Genomic DNA, 25,215 nt, shown 5'->3' with positions numbered 1-25,215 from the left:
CACACTCTTAAAGGGAGTGCTCCTAATCTCAGCTTGTTACCTGTATAAAAGACACCTGTCCACAGAAGCAAACAATCAGATTCCAAACTCTCCACCATGGCCAAGACCAAAGAGCTCTCCAAGGTGTCAGGTACAAGATTGTAGACCTACACAAGGCTGGAATGGGCTACAAGACCATTGCCAAGCAGCTTGGTGAGAAGGTGACAACAGTTGGTGCGATTATTCGCAAATGGAAGAAACATAAAAGAACTGTCAATCTCCCTCGGCCTGGGGCTCCATGCAAGATCTCACCTTGTGGAGTTGCAATGATCATGAGAACGGTGAAGAATCAGCCCAGAACTACACGGGAGGATCTTGTCAATGATCTCAAGGCAGCTGGGACCATAGTCACCAAGAAATCAATTGGTAACACACTACGACCTGAAGAACTGAAATCCTGCAGCGCCGGCAAGGTCCCCCTGCTCAAGAAAGCATATATACATGCCCGTCTGAAGTTTGCCAATGAACATCTGAATGATTCAGAGGACAACTGGGTGAAAGTGTTGTAGTCAGATGAGACCAAAATGGAGCTCTTTGGCATCAACTCGACTCGCTGTGTTTGGAGGAGTAATGCTGCCTATGACCCCAAGAACACCATCCCCACCGTCAAACATGGAGGTGGAAACATTATGCTTTGGGGGTGTTTTTCTGCTCAGGGGACAGGACAACGTCACCGCATCAAAGGGACGATGGACGGGGCCATGTACCGTCAAATCTTGGGTGAGAACCTCCTTCCCTCAGCCAGGGCATTGAAAATGGGTCGTGGATGGGTATTCCAGCATGACAATGACCCAAAACACACGGCCAAGGCAACAAAGGAGTGGCTCAAGAAGAAGCACATTAAGGTCCTGGTGTGGCCTAGCCAATCTCCAGACCTTAATCCCATAGAAAATCTGTGGAGGGAGCTGAAGGTTCGAGTTGCCAAACGTCAGCCTCGAAACTTTAAATGACTTGGAGAAGATCTGCAAAGAGGAGTGGGACAAAATCCCTCCTGAGATGTGTGCAAACCTGGTGGCCAACTACAAGAAACGTCTGACCTCTGTGATTGCCAACAAGGATTTTGCCACCAAGTACTAAGTCATGTTTTGCAGAGGGGTCAAATACTTATTTCCCTCATTAAAATGCCAATCAATTTATAACATTTTTGACATGCGTTTTTCTGGATTTTTGTGTTTTTATTCTGTCTCTCACTGTCCAAATAAACCTACCATTATAATTATAGACTGATCACTTCTTTGTCAGTAGGCAAACGTACAAAATCAGCAGGGGATCAAATACTTTTTTTCCTCTCTGTAGCTCAGTGGGCCTTACCTGGTAAAGTAGAAATATCGTTAAGTTTACATCAACAATTTGTATTATTATTAAATTAATGGGATAAGCCGTTGTTTTTTTAAGAGCGCATCCCTTTCGTAAATCGAGGGATAACTGTCCTGTCTATCTTATATATATAAAACACTTAAAAAACAACACGTGCCTATGTTGAGTTTTAACACTGGGCTTACACGGTGTAATTAACCCTTTTTCCGTCCCGTGACGTGTCCTGCAAGTTGCACGGTGTGGGGTGGTAGCCTCCGTTCCCCGCTGAATATCGGAACAGCGCGAGCGGCTCAGCGTTCATTATTTGTCTGGGGGGGGCACGTGTGGGGAGGGGGCGGGGGGAGTGCCTGTGGAAGGTGGTGTGGGGGACAGGTTATTTAGAGAGGCGTAGTAGCAGCAGCGCTGTCGTTATTCACCGCAGAGAACCGTAGCGGCACGCCCGCCCGCGCTCTACGATAGCCGCCGCCAAAACTGTCTCCGCAAGCCCTCCCGCACGGCCTTGTGAGAGCCTCGGTACCGATAAAGTAACATATAAAAAAAAATTCCAGGATCCAGGAGCTGGCTTCTCTGTGCATGGACGTGATTTATTTGAAACCGGTCGGGAGCTCGGTGAGTGGCCGAGCCCTTCTGCGAGTGAGGCTTGAACCAAAGAGCAAACGTTGCTCATTAAGGAGGTGGGGGGGGGGGTTAAGAAACGCCACCGCGCGCCATTAACATTATTAAGCAAGACGGCAAAAGCCTTAGGTTAATATGAAAGAGCGGTGCAGCTGTGTTTTGCAAGTTAACATATCTGATGCTTCCCGAGATCGGGTGTAAAGTATGCTTTCAGAAGCAGTTAAATCCACATCATCCGCGAGTCGTCCTAATTTCCCGTTGAACACGAGGTGAGAATTCGTAGGGTTTCTTTTTAATCAACATCATTGGAGGACATTGTTCAAACTAGTTTGGTTTTTTTTGCAAGACCGCGGTGGCTCCATCATTAGGATCTTTCATGCCAGCATCAAAGCATTCGAATTGTTTTTACCCTTTTCCGGCAATAAAACACGTTTTTTTTTTTGAAACCCGATGGAGGTTCGACGGGCGGTTCCCACGATGTAGCCGCTCACCCCGAGCCCTCGTTGCTCTGATAGTGGCATTTGCCTTTGTGCTGCGTAACGCCTTCTGGCCTCCCCTCTGGTCTAACACCGGTTTGAGACTTAGGTCCCTAAAGAAGGCTGTCTCTTTGTGTGGACCAATCCGTTTCAAAGACAATGCATCATACACGTTCACCGCAAGTATGGGTGGTTAATGCAGATATGATCTCTCGCAAAAAAAGATTTCCGTTTGGGGATTTAACGTCTCAACAACTGATTTATTGCCACGAAGGCTTAAGCCAATTCTTATGGCAATGGCGGCTGTTGGGCCGCGAGGATCCATCGGATGGATTTGCCGAGAGGTTCCCGTCTTCCTCTCGTACCCCGCGGAGCCATCGAACCGAGCGTCAAAGGACGCATCCCTCGGACGTGAAACAACAGCGTCGGCGTGGCCATGAAGGAAAAAAAAGCGCGCGCACGACACACAAAAGATCCAAAGATCCCCCGTATAGCCTTAACAGACTGTAGGGGCAAGTGCTGTTAGCGAGCACCTATGAAGGCCGGAACGGTACACGAGGGGGTGGGTGGCCAGCACCACGCCCGACCGCCTTTGTCTCCCTAGTGGCAATGTTTTACACACCGCAGCAGGTACTCATTTGAGGCTGAGTCGACCTAGGGGAGGCCCGGGACCGGTTCAGATAATCGTCACTGGTGTTGGCCGTGAGCGGGAATCGAACCCGGGTCGCCAGGTTCATAGCGCAGCGTAGCGCTAACCGCTACACTATCGCTCCCCACTACACGCACAACGACACACGCACACACACGCACGCACGCACACACACGCACACACGCACGCACACACACGCACACGCACGCACGCACACGACGTGTGGACAGTGCACACGACGCAAACGTTATGGTACGAGCAATTCCTTGTTTGGACACCTCCGGTTGGCCACGTACGGCGCAAAAGAAATTCAACATGCAGACGTACACACCCACACACACACACACACGGGACATACGTACAAAGAGAAAGATCCCCCGTATAGCCTTGACGGACTGTTGGGGGAAATTTCTATGAAGGCCGGCACGGCACACGATGGGGTTGGGTGAGCCAACGCCACGCACGGCCGCCTTTGTCTCCCCCAGCGACGATGTTTACACATCGCACCAGGTACTCATTTGAGGCCGAGTCGACCTCGGGGAGGAGGGCCAGGACCGATTCATATATTCCTCACCGGTGTTGGCCGTGAGTGGGACTCGAACTCGGGACGCCGGGTTCGTAGCGCAGCGCTGCGCTACCCGCTACACTACCGCTCCCCACACTCACACACAACGTACATGCATGCACACTCACACGCAACGTACATGCATGCACACTCAACACAACGTACATGCATGCACACACACACAACGTACATGCATGCACACACACACAACGTACATGCACACACACTCACACGCAACGTACATGCACACACACTCACACGCAACGTACATGCACACACACTCACACGCAACGTACATGCATGCACACTCACACACAGACACACACATACACACAAACACGCACTGCACACACAGCACACACACACACACGGCGCACACACACACACGACACACGCACTGAACACACAACACACACACGACGCACACACACACGACACACGCACTGAACACACAGCACACACACACAAACACGCACTGCACACACAGCACACACACACACACGGCGCACACACACACACACGACACACAAACACGCACTGCACACACAGCACACACACACACGACACACGCACTGAACCACACACACACACACAAACACGCACTGCACACACAGCACACACACACACGGCGCACACACACACACATGCACGCACACGCGACGAGGGAGCGGGTGCAATCCAAGAGGGAGCTCCATGGGGGCAACTTCAGGGGAGCGACGCCGCTTTAATTAGCCGGCTCCCTTATCTCTCTCTCTCCGACGCTAACGTATGTATATTTGTATATTTGAGTTTCAATCTATTATTATTATATCTACATGAACGTGCAGCCAATTAATCAAGCGAATGCTAATGTTGAGCCTTGACCAAGTTTTGCAATACACTTACGGAATCTTCAAACTTGTTCCTCGCTGCTATTTGATGAATTAATTTTCAATGGGAACTCTCGCACGGTCCTGATGATTAATGCGCCAACCTATGTGGGTGTGTGTACACACAAGACAAAGATCCCCCGTGTAGCCCTTTAACGGACTGTCGGGGCAAGTGCTGTTTAGCGAGCACCTGCGAAGGCAGGCGCGGGCGGGTGGGTGGCCAGCACCACGCCCGGCCGTCTTTGTCTCCCCAGTGCTCATGTTTACACACCGCACGCAGGTACACTATGGGAGTGCCCCTTGGCACCCTAGTGGCGATGTTTACGCATCGCGCTGGATTGCTCATTTATGGCTGAGTCGACCTAGGGGAGGCGGGAATCCACGGTTGTTGAGATGTTAACTACCTCGCCTGGTATGCTGGAGGTCGTGGGTTCTATGCCGACCCTGGCTCCTGCTGTATATTTGGAGTCTGCATCTCTCTCTCTCTCTCTAATCCTCATGATCATCACGGTGGCTAGGAGATGTTAACTGCCTCGCCTGGTATGCAGGAGGTCGTGGGTTCGATCCCGATCCTGATGCCTGCTGTTGTATATTTGGAGTCTGCGTTTTCTCTCTCTCATCATCATCACGGTGGCTAGGAGATGTTAACTTCCTCGCCTGGTATGCAGAAGGTCGTGGGTTCTATGCCGACCCTGGCTCCTGCTGCATATTTGGAGTTTGCGTCTCTCTCCTCATCATCATCACGGTGGCTAAGAGATGTTAACTACCTCGCCTGGTATGCAGGAGGTCGTGGGTTCAAATCCCGACCCTGGCTCCTGCTGTATATTTGGAGTTTGCGTCTCTCTCATCCTCATCATCATCACGGTGGCTAGGAGATGTTAACTACCTCGCCTGGTATGCAGGAGGTCGTGGGTTCAATCCCGACCCTGGCTCCTGCTGTATATTTGGAGTTTGCGTGTCTCTCTCCCTCTCTCTCCTCCCGTGGTCGCGTGGATTTTTCTCCGGGCGCTCCGGTTTTACCCCCCACATTTAGAATCAACGTCACGCGTTTAGAGTATTCGCGCTGCTGTACATTTCCACGCGGCGATCGTGATAAGCCGCTTCGTTGGGCCCTCATTTGCGGCCAGGTTTCCCTTCTGAAAAGAAAAGCACTGGCGATGTAGCTCAGTGTGCCTTACCTGGTAAAATAAAAAACGTCGTCGTATTTTTACTTAATTTTAATTTCGTATTATTTTATTTATCCATCTCCGTGACTTCACCGAGAGACCCGACGGATATGAATCCCCGCACCCACGGATGCTTTGAGTCGAGATAGTTTTTGAGAGTTTTGCACTTCACGATACCGCACCGGGCACGCTGACAGGCCCTGGCTGTAGCCGCGCGAGGCAAGGAGACCACTTGGCATTCGGCAGCACCGTGTTGGCTGTTCACACGTTTACATGAGGTCTTGCTGTCTGCTGGCGTGGCTGTCGTCTGAAACTTTACGGTTGTTCTGCCCTGTGGTTTTTAATTTCCTTTTGCCCGCCGCGTGGTTTTCCCTCCTCCTTGCACCTCCCCCGTTAAGAAGAGGGGGAGGGGAGAGGGAGGGAGGGAGGAGAGAGGGAGGGAGGAGAGAGGGAGGGATGGAGGGAGGGAGGAGGAGGGAGGGAGGGAGAGAGAGGGAGGAGGGAGGGAGGGAGGGAGGAGGGAGGGAGGGAGGGAGGAGGGATGGAGGGATGGAGGGATGGAGGGAGGGAGGGAGGAGAGAGGGAGGGATGGATGGAGGGAGGGAGGAGAGAGGGAGGGAGGAGGGAGGGAGGGAGGGAGGAGAGAGGGAGGGATAGAGGAGGGAGGGAGGGAGGAGAGAGGGAGGGAGGGAGGAGAGAGGGAGGGATGGATGGAGGGAGGGAGGGAGGGATGGAGGAGAGAGGGAGGGAGGGAGGAGAGAAGGATGGATGGAGGGATGAAGGGAGGGAGGGATGGAGGATGGAGGGAGGGATGGAGGATGGAGGGAGGGATGGGGGATGGAGGAGGGAGGGAGTGATGGAGGAGAGAGGGAGGGATGGAGGAGAGAGGGAGGGAGGGAGGGATGGAGGATGGAGGGATGGAGGATGGAGGGAGGGAGGGATGGAGGATGGAGGGATGGAGGATGGAGGGAGGGAGGGATGGAGGATGGAGGGAGGGATGGAGGATGGAGGGAGGGAGGGAGGATGGAGGGAGGGAGGGAGGGAGGGAGGATGGAGGGAGGGTTTGGGCAGGAGAGTCCCGTGCTCGTCCCGTCTCACTTGACAGATGTGACTCCGTGGTTTCGCGGAGGTTCCGAGGCTTCAATTTCTAGTTTCGTCGCCCGACGTGGACGAGCACGAGAGGGGCACCCAGGGCAGAGTCTCGCCCGCACGGCGTCGGCACGTACTGCCCCGGCCGCAAAGCGGCGTCGCGAGCAAAATAAAACGTCGGGGGGGGAGAGGGGGGGCCCAAAGTGACGGAAAAAAAAACCACGCGGAAAGATTTCTTAGCAAAGCGTGAAGATTACCGCGCGTTTGGGTGAATGCGCGGCGGTAAGCCGGATAGCGCTGTACGCATCGTGACGCCGATGGTGAACGTGGAGAAAAAAAATCCACGCGACCTCGGGGTGAGAGAAGAGAAGGGAGACTCTGTGAAACGATTAAAGCCGTGCGCCGTATTCTATGTTGCCAGGCAAGGTCCCCACTGGGCTACGTCAGCCCTTTTTCAAGAGTGACCCCGGGCCACCGCAAGTGACAGCTCAACGGAGTGGCCCGGCGCCGTGTCGAAATTGAAGCGGCCGAACGACCGAACGCGTGACGTCGATTCTAAATGTAGAGTGACGAAGCAGGAGGGACCCCGGAGAAAAATCCACGGGGAGAGGGAGAGAGACACGCAGACTCCAAATATACAGCAGCAGCAGGCGTCGTCAGGGTCGGGATCGAACCCACGACCTCCTGCATACCAGGCGAGGTAGTTAACATCTCACCACGGAGAGAGAGAGAAACACGCGAACTCCAAATATACAGCAGGTGCCAGGGTCGGGATCGAACCCACGACCTCCTGCGTACCGGGCGAGGGAGTTAACATCTCACCACGGAGAGAGAGAGAGAGACATGCAAACTCCAAATATACAGCAGGCGTCGTCAGGGTCGGGATCGAACCCACGACCTCCTGCGTACCAGGCGAGGTAGTTAACATCTCACCACTGAGAGAGAGAGAGACACGCAAACTCCAAATATACAGCAGGCGTCAGGGTCGGGATCGAACCCACGACCTCCTGTATACCAGGCGAGGTAGTTAACATCTCACCACGGAGAGAGAGAGAGACACGCAAACTCCAAATATAGAGCAGGCGTCGTCAGGGTCGGGATCGAACCCACGACCTCCTGCGTACCGGGCGAGGGAGCTAACATCTCACCACCACGGCGGCGTGCCTGCTGCTTCTTGTCGTACGGCTGCTGATTTAGACGCAGAGCAACGCGACCGCAACGTCACATCGGGGTGGCCAAGTCAGACAACCGCGTCAGTACCAGCAGCAGCGACGATGCCTCCTTCGTGTGCGTGGATCGGGAGAAGGGGCAGGGGGGGCGGGGGGAGGTTGCGTTGCGTCGTTGCGAATCGTACGGTCCCGTGGTGCATGAACGCGGTCGCACACCGCGACTGGAGAGTAGTGGTTTTATTTTTTCGCCCTTCACGTTTTCCGCTTGGGCACCATTCAGCGGCAGGGTGGCAGTATTTCGCCGATGCCGTGGTTATTCGCGCCGCTGATGCGGAGTTAATTTTTCGTTTCTCTCCGCTGGGGGGTGTGATCGTGAGCTTGGTCGGAAGGTCAGAGGTCAAAACCCGGGGATGTTGCGACCGGGAGGTTTAAAAAAAAAATTAAATTTCGGTGTACCCGCCACTGTGCTGGTCCAGTCCGGGCATCCCCTGCATCTGACCCTGAACCCACCGCCTGCCCCCCCCCCCGCCCCCCCCCTCCCCCCCGGGGTGGTTACCATTGACCATTTTCGTTTTAGCCGTCAGGTTCCATTAGCCTGAATCTATCTTCCTGGTTGGCCGGGCCGGTGTGGTGGTGGGGTCGGTGGCGCAAAAAGTATTGTCAATAAACCGGTTGAAGTCATTCAATATCGGCAATTCACTTTACGGGATCTGCAGCCGGGCTCAACGTTATGAACACACGGGGGGTGGTGGTGGTGGGGGTGGTGGTGGGGGGGCGTGGGCGGGAGGGCGGTGGTATCTGTGACCGCGAGAGCTTCATAGCGCGTCGGATTCATCCGCTCCGATTAAAGATTCTCATTCTGGAGGAGGGGGGGGAGCGAGGGAGCGGGTGCGGGGTTGGGGGGGGGTTGGGGGTTTTGTGCCAAGTGCCCAGGGACCTAACCTTAAACTATCTTTTTGTTTGACCAGGTAAAGCCCTCTGAGCCTACATCGCCCTTTTGCAGAAGCGGCCCGGCGGTCACAAATGAGAGCTCGGCGAGTTATGGAGCTGCGGACTTTTTAAACCTGCGCTGACGAACTCATTTCTTTAGAACGGATTTTTTGTTTTGCGTTTTAGTTCACCCCACACCTCGGATTAGCCGCGGTTGGCTACGTACGGTGCGAAAGAAGTTCTACATACTACTTACATACTGTCCATACACTAACTCTGCCCATAGACTCAACATTGCCCATAGACTCAACATTGCCCATAGACTCAACACTACCCATAGACTCAACACTGCCCATAGACTCAACATTGCCCATAGACTCAACACTGCCCGTAGACTCAACACTGCCCATAGACTCAACATTGCCCATAGACTCAACACTACCCATAGACTCAACACTGCCCATAGACTCAGCACTGCCCATAGACTCAGCACTGCCCATAGACTCAACACTGCCCATAGACTCAACACTGCCCATAGACTCAGCACTGCCCATAGACTCAACACTGCCCATAGACTAACTCTGCCCATACACTCAACACTGCCCATAGACTCAACACTGCCCATAGACTCAACATTGCCCATAGACTCAACACTACCCATAGACTCAACACTGCCCATAGACTCAACACTGCCCATAGACTCAACACTGCCCATAGACTCAACACTACCAATAGACTCAACACTGCCCATAGACTCAACACTGCCCATAGACTCAACACTGCCCATAGACTCAACACTGCCCATAGACTCAACACTGCCCATAGACTCAGCACTGCCCATAGACTCAACACTGCCCATAGACTCAACACTGCCCATAGACTCAACACTACCCATAGACTCAACACTGCCCGTAGACTCAACACTACCCATCGACTCAACACTGCCTATAGACTCAACACTACCAATAGACTCAACACTGCCCATAGACTCAACACTGCCCATAGACTCAACACTGCCCATAGACTCAACACTGCCCATAGACTCAACACTGCCCATAGACTCAACACTACCAATAGACTCAACACTGCCCATAGACTCAACATTGCCCATAGACTCAACACTGCCCATAGACTCAACACTGCCCATAGACTCAACACTACCCATAGACTCAACACTGCCCGTAGACTCAACACTACCCATCGACTCAACACTGCCTATAGACTCAACACTACCAATAGACTCAACACTGCCCATAGTCTCAACACTGCCCATAGACTCAACACTGCCCATAGACTCAACACTGCCCATAGACTCAACACTGCCCATAGACTCAACACTACCAATAGACTCAACACTGCCCATAGACTCAACACTGCCCATAGACTCAACACTGCCCATAGACTCAACATTGCCCATAGACTCAACACTACACATAGACTCAACACTGCCCATAGACTCAACACTGCCCATAGACTCAACTCTGCCCATACACTCAACACTGCCCATACACTCAACACTGCCCATTGACTCAACACTGCCCATAGACTCAACACTGCCCATAGACTCAACACTGCCCATAGACTCAGCACTGCACATAGACTCAACACTGCCCATAGACTCAACACTGCCCATAGACTCAGCACTGCCCATAGACTCAACTCTGCCCATACACTCAACACTGCCCATACACTCAACACTGCCCATAGACTCAACATTGCCCATAGACTCAACACTGCCCATAGACTCAACACTGCCCGTAAACTCAACACTGCCCATAGACTCAACACTACCCATAGACTCAACATTGCCCATAGACTCAACACTGACCATAGACTCAACACTACCCGTAGACTCAACACTACCCATCGACTCAACACTGCCTATAGACTCAACACTACCAATAGACTCAACACTGCCCATAGACTCAACACTGTCCATAGACTCAACACTGCCCATAGACTCAACACTGCCCATAGACTCAACACTGCCCATAGACTCAACACTACCAATAGACTCAACACTGCCCATAGACTCAACACTGCCCATAGACTCAACACTGCCCATAGACTCAACATTGCCCATAGACTCAACACTACCCATAGACTCAACACTGCCCATAGACTCAACACTGCCCATAGACTCAACACTACCAATAGACTCAACACTGCCCATAGACTCAACACTGCCCATAGACTCAACACTGCCCATAGACTCAACACTGCCCATAGACTCAGCACTGCCCATAGACTCAACACTGCCCATAGACTCAACACTACCCATAGACTCAACACTGCCCATAGACTCAGCACTACCCATTCTCTCTCCCGTCATCCGTACATTCTCTCTCCCGTCATCCGTACATTCTCTCTCCCGTCATCCGTACATTCTCTCTCCCGTCATCCGTACATTCTCTCTCCCACCATACGTACATTCTCTATCCCCGTCATCCGTACATTCTCTCTCCCGTCATTCGTACATTTTCTTTCCCGTCATCCGTACATTCTCTCTCCCGCCATCCGTACATTCTCTATCCCCGTCATCCGTACATTCTCTCTCCCGTCATCCGTACATTCTCTCTCCCGTCATCCGTACATTCCCTCTCCCGTCATCCGTACATTCTCTCTCCCGTCATCCGTACATTCTCTCTCCCGTCATCCGTACATTCCCTCTCCCGTCATCCGTACATTCTCTCTCCCGTCATCCGTACATTCTCTCTCCCGTCATCCGTACATTCTCTCTCCCGTCATCCGTACATTCTCTCTCCCGTCATCCGTACATTCTCTCTCCCGTCATCCGTACATTCTCTCTCCCGTCATCCGTACATTCTCTCTCCCGTCATCCGTACATTCTCTCTCCCGTCATCCGTACATTCTCTCTCCCGTCATCCGTACATTCTCTCTCCCGTCATCCGTACATTCTCTCTCCCGTCATCCGTACATTCTCTCTCCCGTCATCCGTACATTCTCTATCCCCGTCATCCGTACATTCTCTCTCCCGTCATCCGTACATTCTCTCTCCCCGTCATCCGTACATTCTCTCTCCCGTCATCCGTACATTCTCTGTCCCGTCACCCGTACATTCTCTCTTCCGTCATCCGTACATTCTCTCTCCCCGTCATCCGTACATTCCCTCTCCCGTCATCCGTACATTCTCTCTCCCCGTCATCCGTACATTCCCTCTCCCGTCATCCGTACATTCTCTCTCCCGTCATCCGTACATTCTCTCGCCCGTCATCCGTACATTCTCTCTCCCCGTCATCCGTACATTCTCTCTCCCCGTCATCCGTACATTCCCTCTCCCGTCATCCGTACATTCTCTCTCCCGTCATCCGTACATTCTCTCTCCCGTCATCCGTACATTCTCTCTCCCGTCATCCGTACATTCTCTCTCCCGTCATCCGTACATTCTCTCTCCCGTCATCCGTACATTCTCTCTCCCGTCATCCGTACATTATCTCGCCCCGTCATCCGTACATTCTCTCGCCCCGTCATCCGTACATTCTCTCGCCCCGTCATCCGTACATTCTCTCGCCCCGTCATCCGTACATTCTCTCTCCCGTCATCCGTACATTCTCTCGCCCCGTCATCCTTACATTCTCTCTCCCGTCATCCGTACATTCTCTCTCCCGTCATCCGTACATTCTCTCGCCCCGTCATCCGTACATTCTCTCTCCCGTCATCCGTACATTCTCTCTCCCGTCATCCGTACATTCTCTCGCCCTGTCATCCGTACATTCCCTCTCCCGTCATCCGTACATTCTCTCTCCCCGTCATCCGTACATTCTCTCTCCCGTCATCCGTACATTCTCTCGCCCCGTCATCCGTACATTCTCTCTCCCGTCATCCGTACATTCTCTCTCCCGTCATCCGTACATTCTCTCGCCCCGTCATCCGTACATTCTCTCTCCCGTCATCCGTACATTCTCTCTCCCGTCATCCGTACATTCTCTCGCCCCGTCATCCGTACATTCTCTCTCCCGTCATCCGTACATTCTCTCTCCCGTCATCCGTACATTCTCTCGCCCTGTCATCCGTACATTCTCTCGCCCCGTCATCCGTACATTCTCTCTCCCGTCATCCGTACATTCTCTCTCCCGTCATCCGTACATTCTCTATCCCCGTCATCCGTACATTCTCTCTCCCGTCATCCGTACATTCTCTCTCCCCGTCATCCGTACATTCCCTCTCCCGTCATCCGTACATTCTCTCTCCCGTCATCCGTACATTCTCTCGCCCCGTCATCCGTACATTCTCTCGCCCCGTCATCCGTACATTCTCTCTCCCGTCATCCGTACATTCTCTCGCCCCGTCATCCTTACATTCTCTCTCCCGTCATCCGTACATTCTCTCTCCCGTCATCCGTACATTCTCTCGCCCCGTCATCCGTACATTCTCTCTCCCGTCATCCGTACATTCTCTCTCCCGTCATCCGTACATTCTCTCGCCCTGTCATCCGTACATTCCCTCTCCCGTCATCCGTACATTCTCTCTCCCCGTCATCCGTACATTCTCTCTCCCGTCATCCGTACATTCTCTCGCCCCGTCATCCGTACATTCTCTCTCCCGTCATCCGTACATTCTCTCTCCCGTCATCCGTACATTCTCTCGCCCCGTCATCCGTACATTCTCTCTCCCGTCATCCGTACATTCTCTCTCCCGTCATCCGTACATTCTCTCGCCCCGTCATCCGTACATTCTCTCTCCCGTCATCCGTACATTCTCTCTCCCGTCATCCGTACATTCTCTCGCCCTGTCATCCGTACATTCTCTCGCCCCGTCATCCGTACATTCTCTCTCCCGTCATCCGTACATTCTCTCTCCCGTCATCCGTACATTCTCTATCCCCGTCATCCGTACATTCTCTCTCCCGTCATCCGTACATTCTCTCTCCCCGTCATCCGTACATTCCCTCTCCCGTCATCCGTACATTCTCTCTCCCGTCATCCGTACATTCTCTCTCGCGTCATCCGTACATTCTCTCGCCCCGTCATCCGTACATTCTCTATCCCCGTCATCCGTACATTCTCTCTCCCGTTATCCGTGGACTCTAGGAGGGTTTACCGGGTTGGTGCGATCATTGGCTTGTAGAGTTTGTAAGTAGGCGATAGATTTTAAAAAAATAATAATAATAATAAACCGGCGCGATGCAGTGGAAAGGAATCTGCAGCAACAATTCTCTTTCCGCGCTACCCCCCCGGCGGCCCCCGGGCAACGCAGCGATGTGCCTCCCTGTGACAAGCGGCCATCTCGAAGCGTCGCATCCAAAAGGTCGGCTAAAGCAAGGTCAACGCGGGAAAACCCGTGGCACCTTCAAGCCTGGAATGGCGAGGGTGGGGCGCCGGGGGTGGTGGGTGATAAAGTGCATCGAGGATTGCCTGGAGCGAGTTTGAGTGTTGCTCTGTCTGGCTGTGTTTGTGTTTGCGGCTGGCAGCCACCCATTTTCCCGCGTGCACCGTGCCCGGCCCATCGTTAGGTCGCTCGCGAACGGCGCTTGCCCCCAAGAATGATGTCGAGGCTATGGGGGGGGGGACCTTTGTCTTCGTTGGGGAGCGGCGATGCAAGGGTTAGCAGCCGCGCTGCGCTGTGTGGGCCCCGGTAACCCGGGATCGATTCGCGCCCACGGCCAACGCCGGTGACTGGCGAATATCTGAATCGGTCCTGGGCCTCCACCGAGGTCGACTCGGCCGTAAATGAGTATCTAGTGGCGATGTGCCAACACGTAAACATCGCTCGCCGGGGAGACGGAGGCGGCCGGGCGTGGTTTTGTCCACGCCCACCCCGCTCGCGTGCCGTGCCGGCCTCCGTAGGTGCTCGCTAACCGCACTTGCCACCTGCGGTCCGTTCGGGCTATGCGGTGGGCCTTTGCCCCGTGCGTGCATTGCGTGAACGCCTGCGCTGCGCGTGCGCGTGCGTCGGTGTGTGTGTGTGTGTATGTGCGATTCGTTCTCGCGGCTCGCGAGCCCTCGGACGCCTCACGCCGGCTCGGTGCGCCGTCCGTGGCCGGTGTCACTCACACACACACACAGAGAGGCGCGCGTGCCACAGGCGGTGTGAGATTCCGCTGGTGTTGACGCGCGTCTGGGGCTGCTGTCGCGCGTGCCTGCGTGCCTGCGTGCGTGCGTGAGCTCGAATGGTAACTGTGAGTGTGCGCGTTAAGACGGAGACAAAGACTACCCAGCACACCCCCACTGTTGAGGCAAGCGCTGTTTGTGAGCACCCACGAAGGCCGGCCTACGGCACGCGGCGCGGGTATGGGGGGTGGGGGTGGGTGGGGGGTGGGGGGTGGCGACGTCCGTGGTTGGAATGCTGGCGCGGTGGTCACGTGCGTGGCTGTGCACGCGCGCGCGGCGCCTCTGGGCTGACGGCGAAGCGTTGCCACGGCAAAGTCACGTCAGAGAAGTCGCGCTAAGCGCTGCCCGTGTTTTATACACGTGTGTGTGTGTGCGTGTGTGTATTTTTTTTTCCTCTCTCCGCATTGCGTCGCGCACCTTTCGTGCGCGCTTCCGCGGCCGTCTGGAACGCTCTTGCTTCCGATTTTAGGAAGCACACTGGGAGCTGCGCGTTGTTTATTCATCTAGGTTGAAAACTTAATTTATTTTCTAAAGTCATTTTTGGCGTTCGGTTTGTTATCACCTCCCCCCCCCCTCCCCCCCCCCCAAAACCCCTCACCTCCGATGACGACGCGGTTGACTATGCACCTTGCAAATAAGTTCAACGTACGTGCAACGCACGTTTGCCGGGGCATATCGCCGGCACCCCCTCCGCTCGCCCACGGCGGCAGCCGGCCAGCCAGCCAGCCAGCCCGGCAAATTTATCCTCGACCCAGCCGTCGCTCCTGTCTACCCATTGCCGTCCTCATCGGGATTCGTTCTTTTGGTGTAATTAAATAGTCTTAGGGGGGCGGAGGAGGGCAGGGTGGTACTGGCAGACCCCTTAAGGATTGCGTGCCGCTTAGGATTTCTCCCATGATTACTCATGGCCCGTCCGGTGTTACGTCGGGAGCGGCGTGTTTTCTCGGTGGCAATTTGTCCAGGAGAGAATGCAGCCGCGAGCGACCGTGCCCACTCCTGCCTCAATGGGCGATGAACGTATAAAACAATATATATGTTTTGTTGTTTATTTTAACCGGGTAAGGGCCACTGTGCTACGCAGCGTTTTTATTTTTTTTTGTGTCAGAAGCGACCTGGCCACAAACGACGGGTCGACGAAGTGACTCATCGTCGTCGTCGTCATCATCATCATCATCACCACGTGGAAAACATTTACAGCAGCCGAATGCTCTGAACGCGCGACGTTGATTCTAATCGTCGAGGGGGTGAAATCGGAGGACCCGGAGAAAAATCCACGCCACCACGGGGAGATTGAGAGAGACACGCAAACTCCAAATATACAGAACAGGCTTCAGGGTCGGGATCGAACCCACGACCCCCTGCGTACCAGGCGAGGTAGTTAACATCTCCTAGCCACCGTGGCACCCCAATGTGTATCGGTTATCGGGCTACATGACGACACAGCCAGCGCTGGCGAAACATTCCACAATGGTCGATCAGGGACATTGCAGCTACGGCATCGGTTAATATCCGTTCTTAATATCACGATATGCGCAGCGAATACCGCGTGTTTCAATCGGTGTTTTAGATTTTTTTTACAATTATTATTTAGATACAAATGAATGATAAAATAGTAAGTCCTCGCTCAAACCGTGGCGTTCACACTACGCGGTTTTCGCTAGAATGCGGATCTTCTGTTCACTGTACGCATCACGCAGAACGCGCAGACCCATAGACTCACACAGAGACCCATAGACTCACACAGAGACCCATAGACTCACACAGGCACCCATAGACTCACACAGAGACCCATAGACTCGCACAGAGACCCATAGACTCACACAGAGACACATAGACTCGCACAGAGACCCCTAGACTCGCACAGAGACCCCTAGACTTGTACAGAGACCCATGGACTCGCACAGAGACCCATAGACTCGCACAGAGACCCATAGACTCGCACAGAGACCCATAGACTCGCACAGAGACCCATAGACTCGCACAGAGACCCACAGACTCGCACAGAGACCCCTAGACTCGCACAGAGTCCCATAGACTCGCACAGAGACCCATAGACTCGCACAGAGACCCATAGACTCGCACAGAGACCCATAGACTCGCACAGAGACCCATAGACTCGCACAGAGACCCATAGACTCGCACAGAGACCCATAGACTCGCACAGAGACCCATAGACTCGAACAGAGACACACAGACTCGCACATAGACCCATAGACTCGCACAGAGACCCATAAACTCGCACAGATAACCCATAGCCTCGCACAGAGACCCAAGGACTCGCACAGAGACTCACACAGAGACCCATAGACTCGCACAGAGACCCATACACTTACACAGAGACACACAGACTCACACAGAGATACATAGACTCACACAGAGACACAGAGAGACACAGACTTACACAGAGACACAGATTCACACAGAGATACATAGACTCGCACCGACACCCATAGACTCGCACAGAGATACATAGACTCGCACAGACACCCATAGACTCGCACAGAGACCCATAGACTCGCACAGAGACCCATACACTTACACAGAGACACACATACTCACACAGAGATACATAGACTCACACAGAGACACACAGAGAGACAGACTTACACAGAGACACAGATTCACACAGAGATACATAGACTCGCACTGACACCCATAGACTCGCACAGAGATACATAGACTCGCACAGACACCCACAGACTCGCACAGAGACACAGAGACACACAGAGACCCATAGACTCGCACAGAGACCCATAGACTCACACAGAGACCCATAGACTCGCACAGAGACCCATAGACTCACACAGAGACCCATAGACTCACGCAGAGACCCATAGACTCACACAGACACCCATAGACTCACACAGACACCCATAGACTCACACAGAGACCCATAGACTCACACAGAGACCCATAGACTCACACAGAGACCCATAGACTCACATAGAGACCCACAGACTCACACAGAGACACATAGACTCGCACAGAGAGACACAGAGACACACAGAGACCCACAGACTCACACAGAGACACACAGAGACACACAGAGACCCACAGACTCACACAGAGACCCATAGACTCACACAGAGACCCACAGACTCGCACAGAGACACACAGAGACACACGGAGACCCATAGACTCGTGTGAGTGCGATAACAAATCTGACCGACTGGCCTCCGCGAGGCCACGTCACTCGCCCCCAATTGAAACCCCCGGGCGAATGAGACGGAGCGTTCCCTGTAGCGGGAAGACCCGGGGCGATGCACGCGGGGTGCAAATTTCAGACATCAACAGGGCGGCTCACGCGAAGTTTGCACGTGGCCACCGTGACACTTTGGCGCGTGGAATCGAAGCGATTTTTTGTTTTTGTTTTGAGCGCGCGGGAGAAACGGCGGTCCGTCTCTCTCTGCTGCCCGCCGCGTTCGCAGTGATCCAGAGGGCGTCCGGCCGCGCGTGCCCCCCCCCCCCTGCCCCCCCCCCGCCCCCCTCTCCGCGTGAGCCCTTGCAGGACGCGAGTTCGTCGTTGTGGGCGCCCCGTCCCGTCTCGTTTTCCGCCATCGGCACGCGGCGCCATGCACACGCGCGGGGAACCCCCTTGGCTACGCACGGCGCGCCAAGGGGGTTGGTTTCACACGCGCGTGCGGAAGCAACGCCGAACTCCCCTCGCCCCGCACGTGGACGACCGTAGGGAGTCGACCACTGTGGGCGGCGGTGGTCGACTCTGTGGGTGGTCCAGACTTGATTTGAAGGTTTCGTGACCGCGTGAATTGACCCTTTGGCTCTTTCGGTGAAGTCACGGAGAAGTGAAGGAAATGATAGAATGCGGTATTATATTATTTATTGAATGAAATGAATAGTAAACTAACTCGTAGAAAGAAACTTCAATAAATAACAGAATACAGCACGATATTTTTGAATACATTTTAATAAAATATATAATAGAAATAAAATTAATGATAGATTATTGTATCATGTTATTTATTTACTTTATAAAATACATAATAGCTTCTTGTATTATATTATTTATTTTATTTCTCCGTGACTTTACCGAAAGCACCAAGGAGTCTATGGGTCGTGTTGAGTCTGCAAGCTGCAGGGTGCCTGGGTTACGGGTTAGTCGTGAATGACAGACAGCTTTGTTGCAGTGTCAGAGGGCCAGAAGCTGCTTCTTCTGCTACTGCTGCTTTTGCTGCTGCTGCTGCTGCTTCTGCTGCTGCTACTTCTGCTTCTTCTGCTACTGCTGTTTCTGCTGCTTCTTCTGCTACTGCTGCTTCTACTGCTGCTGCTTCTGCTTCTTCTGCTGCTGCTACTGCTGCTTCTACTGCTGCTGCTGTTTCTTCTGCTGCTGCTGCTTCTGCTGCTGTTTCTTCTACTGCTGCTGCTGCTTCTGCTGCTGATTTTGCTGCTTCTGCTGCTTCTGCTGCTTCAGCTGCTGCTGATTCTGCTGCTGCTTTTGCTGCTGCTGCTGCTGCTACTGCTGCTGCTTCTGATACTGCTGCTTCTGTTTCTTCTGCTGCTGCTTCTGCTGCTTCTACTGCTGCTGCTACTGCTGCTTCTGCTACTTCTGCTTCTACTGCTACTGCTTCTGCTGCTTTTGCTGCTGCTGCTGCTGCTTCTGCTGCTGCTACTGTTGCTTCTGCTGCTTCTGCTGCTGCTTCTGCTACTGCTGCTTCTGCTACTGCTGCTGCTTCTGCTTCTTCTGCTGCTGCTGCTGCTGCTTCTGATGCTGCTGCATTGACAGTGGGTCGCACAAGCACAGAGACCAACAACAGCGACAGGCACAGCGACACAACACACTCAACACATTCGTCAATAATATCTCCGCGGCCATGAAAGAACAAAAAACTAACTAGACGTTTCAGGCAATGGCCCTTCACAGCACGTAGAGGCCAGAGACGTAGTCTCCGATAGGTGACCATTAAAGGCTTTATTATACACCGGTTAAATTTCGATTTAAAGCTTTCGTGACTGCAAGGATTCATCTTCTTTGGTTCTTTCGGTTAAGGTCACGTAGAATGAGAATAAAATAATAAAATAACACAATAAAATTCTCACGACGTTTCGGCCACAACGCAAGCGGCCGTCTTCAGGTGAAAGGTACAGACCTGTCGGGACGACAGAGCTTCAATGAACAGAGACCTTCAATACAATCAATCAATACAATCAATCAATGAACAGAGAGCTTCAATACAGACCTGTCGGGACGACAGAGCTTCAATGAACAGAGAGCTTCAATGAAGCTCTGTCGTCCCGACAGGTCTGTACCTTTCACCTGAAGACGGCCGCTTGCGTTGTGGCCGAAACGTCGTGAGAATTTAATCGTGTTATTTTATTATTTTATTCTCATTCTACGTGACCTTACCGAAAGAACCAAAGAAGATATACACCGGTTCTTTGGATCGATCAGTGGGTTGCGTTTTTTGTTATATTTATTGATCACAGGTGGACACAAACTGGATTCCAACTCAGCAGGGGGCTGGTTCAGAGCACCGCCAGCTACCCAGCCGCTCCTCTCTCTCTCTCTCTCCAGTCTCAATTGTTTTTTATTTTTATAACAGCAAGCAAAAAATTGGCACAAAATAACAGCAATCTGTTCATTTTTTATTGGAAATGGGCTTACGGCCATCGTGCAAATTAGTTCTTTGTGTGTGTGTGTGTGTGCACGCGCTTGCTTGTTTACAGGAGCGGGCGTATCTTGTTCCCGTCGGTGTCTCTCTCTCTCTTTCTCTTCTCCGCTCTCTCGCGAGCGCGACCTGTGACACTTCCCCAGAGTCGGCGCCGCAGTCGAATTTACCCCCCGCCCCCCCCCCCCCCCGGGAAAACGGTGGCGATGGTGCCAGGGCGGGCGGGCGGGCGGGCGGGAGGGAAGGAGGGAAGGAGGGGGAATCGTTTTCGTCGCTCTGGCAGAACACGATTCCCACCCCCCCTCTCGCCTCGGACTCTCTACCCGCGCGCCGTTACAGACGCGAGGGTCAATTGGCTGTGAATACATTTTATTTATTTTTTTTACCCCCCCCCACTTTTCCGAGACGTGACTGCAAGTTGGCGGGCGGGCGGGCGGGCGGGCGGGCGGGGCGTCCCACGTCCACCGTAAGATCACCGCCGAGCGGGCTCGCCGGTGATCTTGCCCGGAGCGGCGTAGCAGCGGCGCCGCTCCGGTATTGAAGACGGCACCGTCGTTCACCGCAGGGAAGCGCGGAGACGGAACCGCCGCCGCTGTACACGGTAGCCGGCGGCACAACCGTCTTGCACGCCCCCCCCCCCCCTCTGCTCGCCTCCCCCCCTGCCCCCGCCCCCCCCCGCCCGCCCACCCTCGCACGTGGCCCTTGTGGGGAGCCTCGGTGCCGGTAAAGATTTTTTTTAATTCGGCTTGTCTTCCCAGTTCCGTTCCGGTTTCGTTCCGATCGTATACGCGTCCGTCGTCGGAACGTGAAAAGGCGACGTGATGATTTACAGACCGTTCGCAATCTACGACGGGATAAAGCCCCTCCCTCCCCCCTCCCTCCCTCCCCTCTCTACCCTCCCTCCCCTCCATCCCTCCCCTCCTTCCCTCCCCTCCCTCCCCTCTCTCCCTCCCTCCCCTCCCTCCCTCCCCTCCCTCTCTCCCTCCCTCCCCTCTCTACCCTCTTTAACACAGGAGTGCAATCCTGTCGTGCATCTCAACACTTTTTCCCTTCCTCCCTCCCCTCCCTCCCCTCCCTCCCCTCCTCCCTCCATCCCTCCCTCCCCTCCTCCCTCCCCTCCCTCCCTCCCTTCCTCCATTCCATCCCTCCCCTCCTCCCTCCCTCCCTCTCTCCCTCCCCTCCCTCCCTCCCCTCCCTCCCTCCCTCCCCTCGCTCCCTCCCTCCCTCGCTCCCTCCCTCCCTCCCTCCCCTCCATCCCCTCCACCCCCTCCCATCCCCTCCATCCCCTCCCTCCCTCCATCCCTCCCTCCCCTCCCTCCCCTCTCACCCGCCCCCTCATCCCTCCGCACTCTCCTCAGTAGTCGTAGCGGTCACGTGATGGACACCTGGTCAGGCCGGGGTTGGTGAACCGTGGCCAGGGGGGGTGGTGGTGCAGGAATCGGGTCAGAGGTCACTCACGATTGGCGGTGCGCCGGGAATTGAACTCGGGTCACCCTGGGATGGTTGCGTGAAGCATCCCACGTCTTCACGCTGTCGCAGAAATCCACCCATCAATGCTGAGCAGAGGTCAAAGGTCAAAGTTCACCATGGCCATTGCCAGTGACGCCGCATCTCGCCTTTGTCATCACTTTAAAAAAAAAACAGTTGTAAAGAAATGAGTTCGTCAATCTGGATGATGATGACGACGATGATGATGATGATTTAAAAGTGGCACGGCTTCCGGCGGATTCCTAATACCGGGAGGCAGAGAGCGTTCCAGACGACCGCAGAAGCGTATCTGAATGCGCCGCGCGATGGTGCGCTGATCTCCGTCTGTGTCCGACGAGGCAAAAGCCGCTGCTGCTTCTAGGATGAGCGGAGTTCGCGTGACGATGGTTGACGCCTCTTGACGACGTCAGAAATTGCCCTCGTGCATTGCCAATTTTAACTCTGGTGTCTGTCCCCCCCATCCACCCCACGCCACCCACCCACCCCACCCCACCCCACCCACCCCACCCCATGCACCCCACCCCACCCCACCCACCCCACCCCACCCCACCCCACCCCACCCCACCCCACCCACCCACCCCACCCCACCCACCCACCCCACCCCACCCCACCCCACCCACCCACCCCACCCCACCCCACCCACCCACTCCACGCACCCCACCCCACCGCACCCCACCCACCCCACCCCATGCACCCCACCCCACCCCACCCTACCCACCCACCCCACCCCACCCTACCCACCCACCCCACCCCACCCACCCACCCACCCCACCCCACCCCACCCACCCACCCACCCCACCCCACCCACCCACCCACCCACCCCACCCACCCCACCCCACCCACCCACCCCACCCCACCCACCCCACCCACCCCACCCACCCCACCCCACCCCACCCACCCCACCCACCCACCCACCCCACCCACCCACCCCACCCCACCCCACCCCACCCACCCCACCCACCCCACCCCACCCCACCCACCCACCCCACCCACCCACCCACCCCACCCCACCCACCCCACCCCACCCACCCACCCCACCCCACCCACCCCACCCACCATCGCCCACCCCCGTTTAAGCGTTCACAAGGCATCACTGTGGCGGCCGTTGATAACATAATGTGCCCGACGCGTGAAGTGCCGCAGTCGCGACGCTGGAGGTAATCACACGCCAACAACGTCCGCGTACTTTGCGGCCGCGTTAGCCCTCGGCCACAGCAGGCGGAGATTACAGCTGGCGAGTGCCGGGGGGGGGGGGTGGGGGTGGGGGTGGGGGAGACAAAGGCGGCCGGGCTACGACAAGGGTTGTCAGTTGCTCGCCGACAACCCTTGGCCCCGACGGGGCTGTCGAGGGGGATCTTTGTGCTTTCGCGCGGCGTGAGAATCCCGCGGGCGCGCCGGTTGGGCGGCGTGGAATGTTCGATTCCCCCGCTCACCGCCACTTCACCAGGCCCCGGTGATGTGGCCTAACGCTCTCTCCCTCGCTCTCTCTCGCGTTGTCCCCGACCGCCCGCCCGCCCGCAGCTCCGGACGCCGGGAGCGCGCCGCGCGAGACGGACGCCCAGCCGAAGCGCCGCGGCGTTCCGGGCGTCTTCCACTTCCCTCCGGAAAACCACGGCGCCGGCGAGCGCCGTTTCGGCGGCGGCGGCGGCGTCGGCGGTGGCGGCGGCCGCGTCCCCGACCGCGGAGAGCCGCGCCCTGCCGCTCACGACCTGCCGCCGCGCTTCCAGCGGGAGAGGCGGCCGCCCGCGGACGTCCGACACTGGGCGGGCGAGGGGCGGGGGATGCAGCAGCAGCAGCAGCCGCAGCAGCAGCCGCAGCAGCAGCAGCAGCAGCAGCAACAGCAGCAGCAGCAGGCACAGCCGCAGCAGCAGCAGCAGCGTGGCCGTCCCGGCAGCACCGAGGAGGAGCGAGGGCAGAGCCCGCGGAGGAGGCGGCCTCCCCGCGGGGCCGACGACGGCGACGACGGCGACGACGGCGACAGGAGGCGCGTACCACGTGCCACGTGCCACGTGGCACGTGCCACGTACCACGTGTCACGTACCACGTGCCACGTGCCATGTACCACGTGTCACGTACCACGTGCCACGTGCCATGTACCACGTGCCACGTGCCACGTGCCACGTGCCATGTACCACGTGCCATGTACCACGTACCACGTGCCACGTGCCACGTGCCACGTGCCACGTGTCACGTACCACGTGCCACGTACCACATACCACGTGCCATGTACCACGTGCCATGTACCACGTGCCATGTACCACGTGCCACGTACCACGTGTCACGTTCCACGTCCTTCGTGCCACGCACCGCGTCCGGCTCACGACAACGCACGGACACTTAGACCGAACTTAAAATTAATTTTGTTTTTATCTCTCCGGCCAAGGGTCCCCCGCTGAGCTGCAACAACGGATGTCTTTCAGGAAGCGACCTGGCAAACCACGAATGATAGCTCAACGTGCGGACGCTCGCAGGGGCCAAATAAATACTCGCACGTTGATTCGGACGATGCGTGACGTCGATTCTAAATGCGGAGGGAAAAACCGGAGGACCCGGAGACAAAATCCCCCCGCGACCGCGGAGAGAGAGAGAGACACGCAGACTCCAAATATACAGCAGCAGCAGACGTCAGTGTCGGGGTCAAACCCACGACCTCCTGTATACCAGGCGAGGGAGATGACATCTCACCGCTGCTTCCCTGCGTGCAGGCCCTGCGTAACAAACATGAAGACAAAGGTCCCCCATATAACCAAAACAGGCTGTAGGGGCAAGTGCTGTTAGCGAGTAGCACCCTGTGAAGGCCGGCACGGCACACGAAGGGGTGGGTGGCGAGCACCACTCGCGACCGACCGCCTTTGTCTCACCAGTGGCGATGTTTATACATCGTACCGGGTACTCATTGTACCGGGTACTCATTTTAGGCTGAGTCGACCTAGGGGAGACCCAGGGACCGGCTCGAATGATCGTCACTGGTGTTGGCCGTGAACGGGAATTGAACTCTGGTCACCGGGTTCGTAGCGCAGCGACACACACAGACACACACACAGACACACACACACAGACACACACACACACTCACAGACACACACACACACTCACAGACACACACACACAGACACACACACACAGACACACACACAGACACACACAC

General features: G+C 55.3%; 1 protein-coding gene across 1 annotated transcript in view; it reads left to right on the top strand.

Annotated features, from left to right (window-relative positions):
* Positions 1-25,215, top strand: part of TDRD3 (tudor domain containing 3) — a 319,274-nt gene that overhangs the window by 219,307 nt on the left and 74,752 nt on the right. Inside the window, exon 13 of the mRNA XM_076053389.1 lies at positions 23,589-24,051. Within this exon, the coding sequence (XP_075909504.1) occupies positions 23,589-24,051 (463 nt within the window). The remainder of the gene's footprint in view (positions 1-23,588; positions 24,052-25,215) is intronic.

This window comes from Petromyzon marinus, chromosome 61, assembly GCF_048934315.1.
Source record: "Petromyzon marinus isolate PM22_M1 ecotype Great Lakes invasive population chromosome 61, UKy_Petmar_22M1.pri1.0, whole genome shotgun sequence".
In the NCBI taxonomy this organism is placed as follows: Eukaryota; Metazoa; Chordata; class Hyperoartia; order Petromyzontiformes; family Petromyzontidae; genus Petromyzon; species Petromyzon marinus.
The sequence above is the reverse complement of the archived record's forward strand: the minus strand, read 5'-3'. Positions and strand labels throughout refer to the sequence as shown.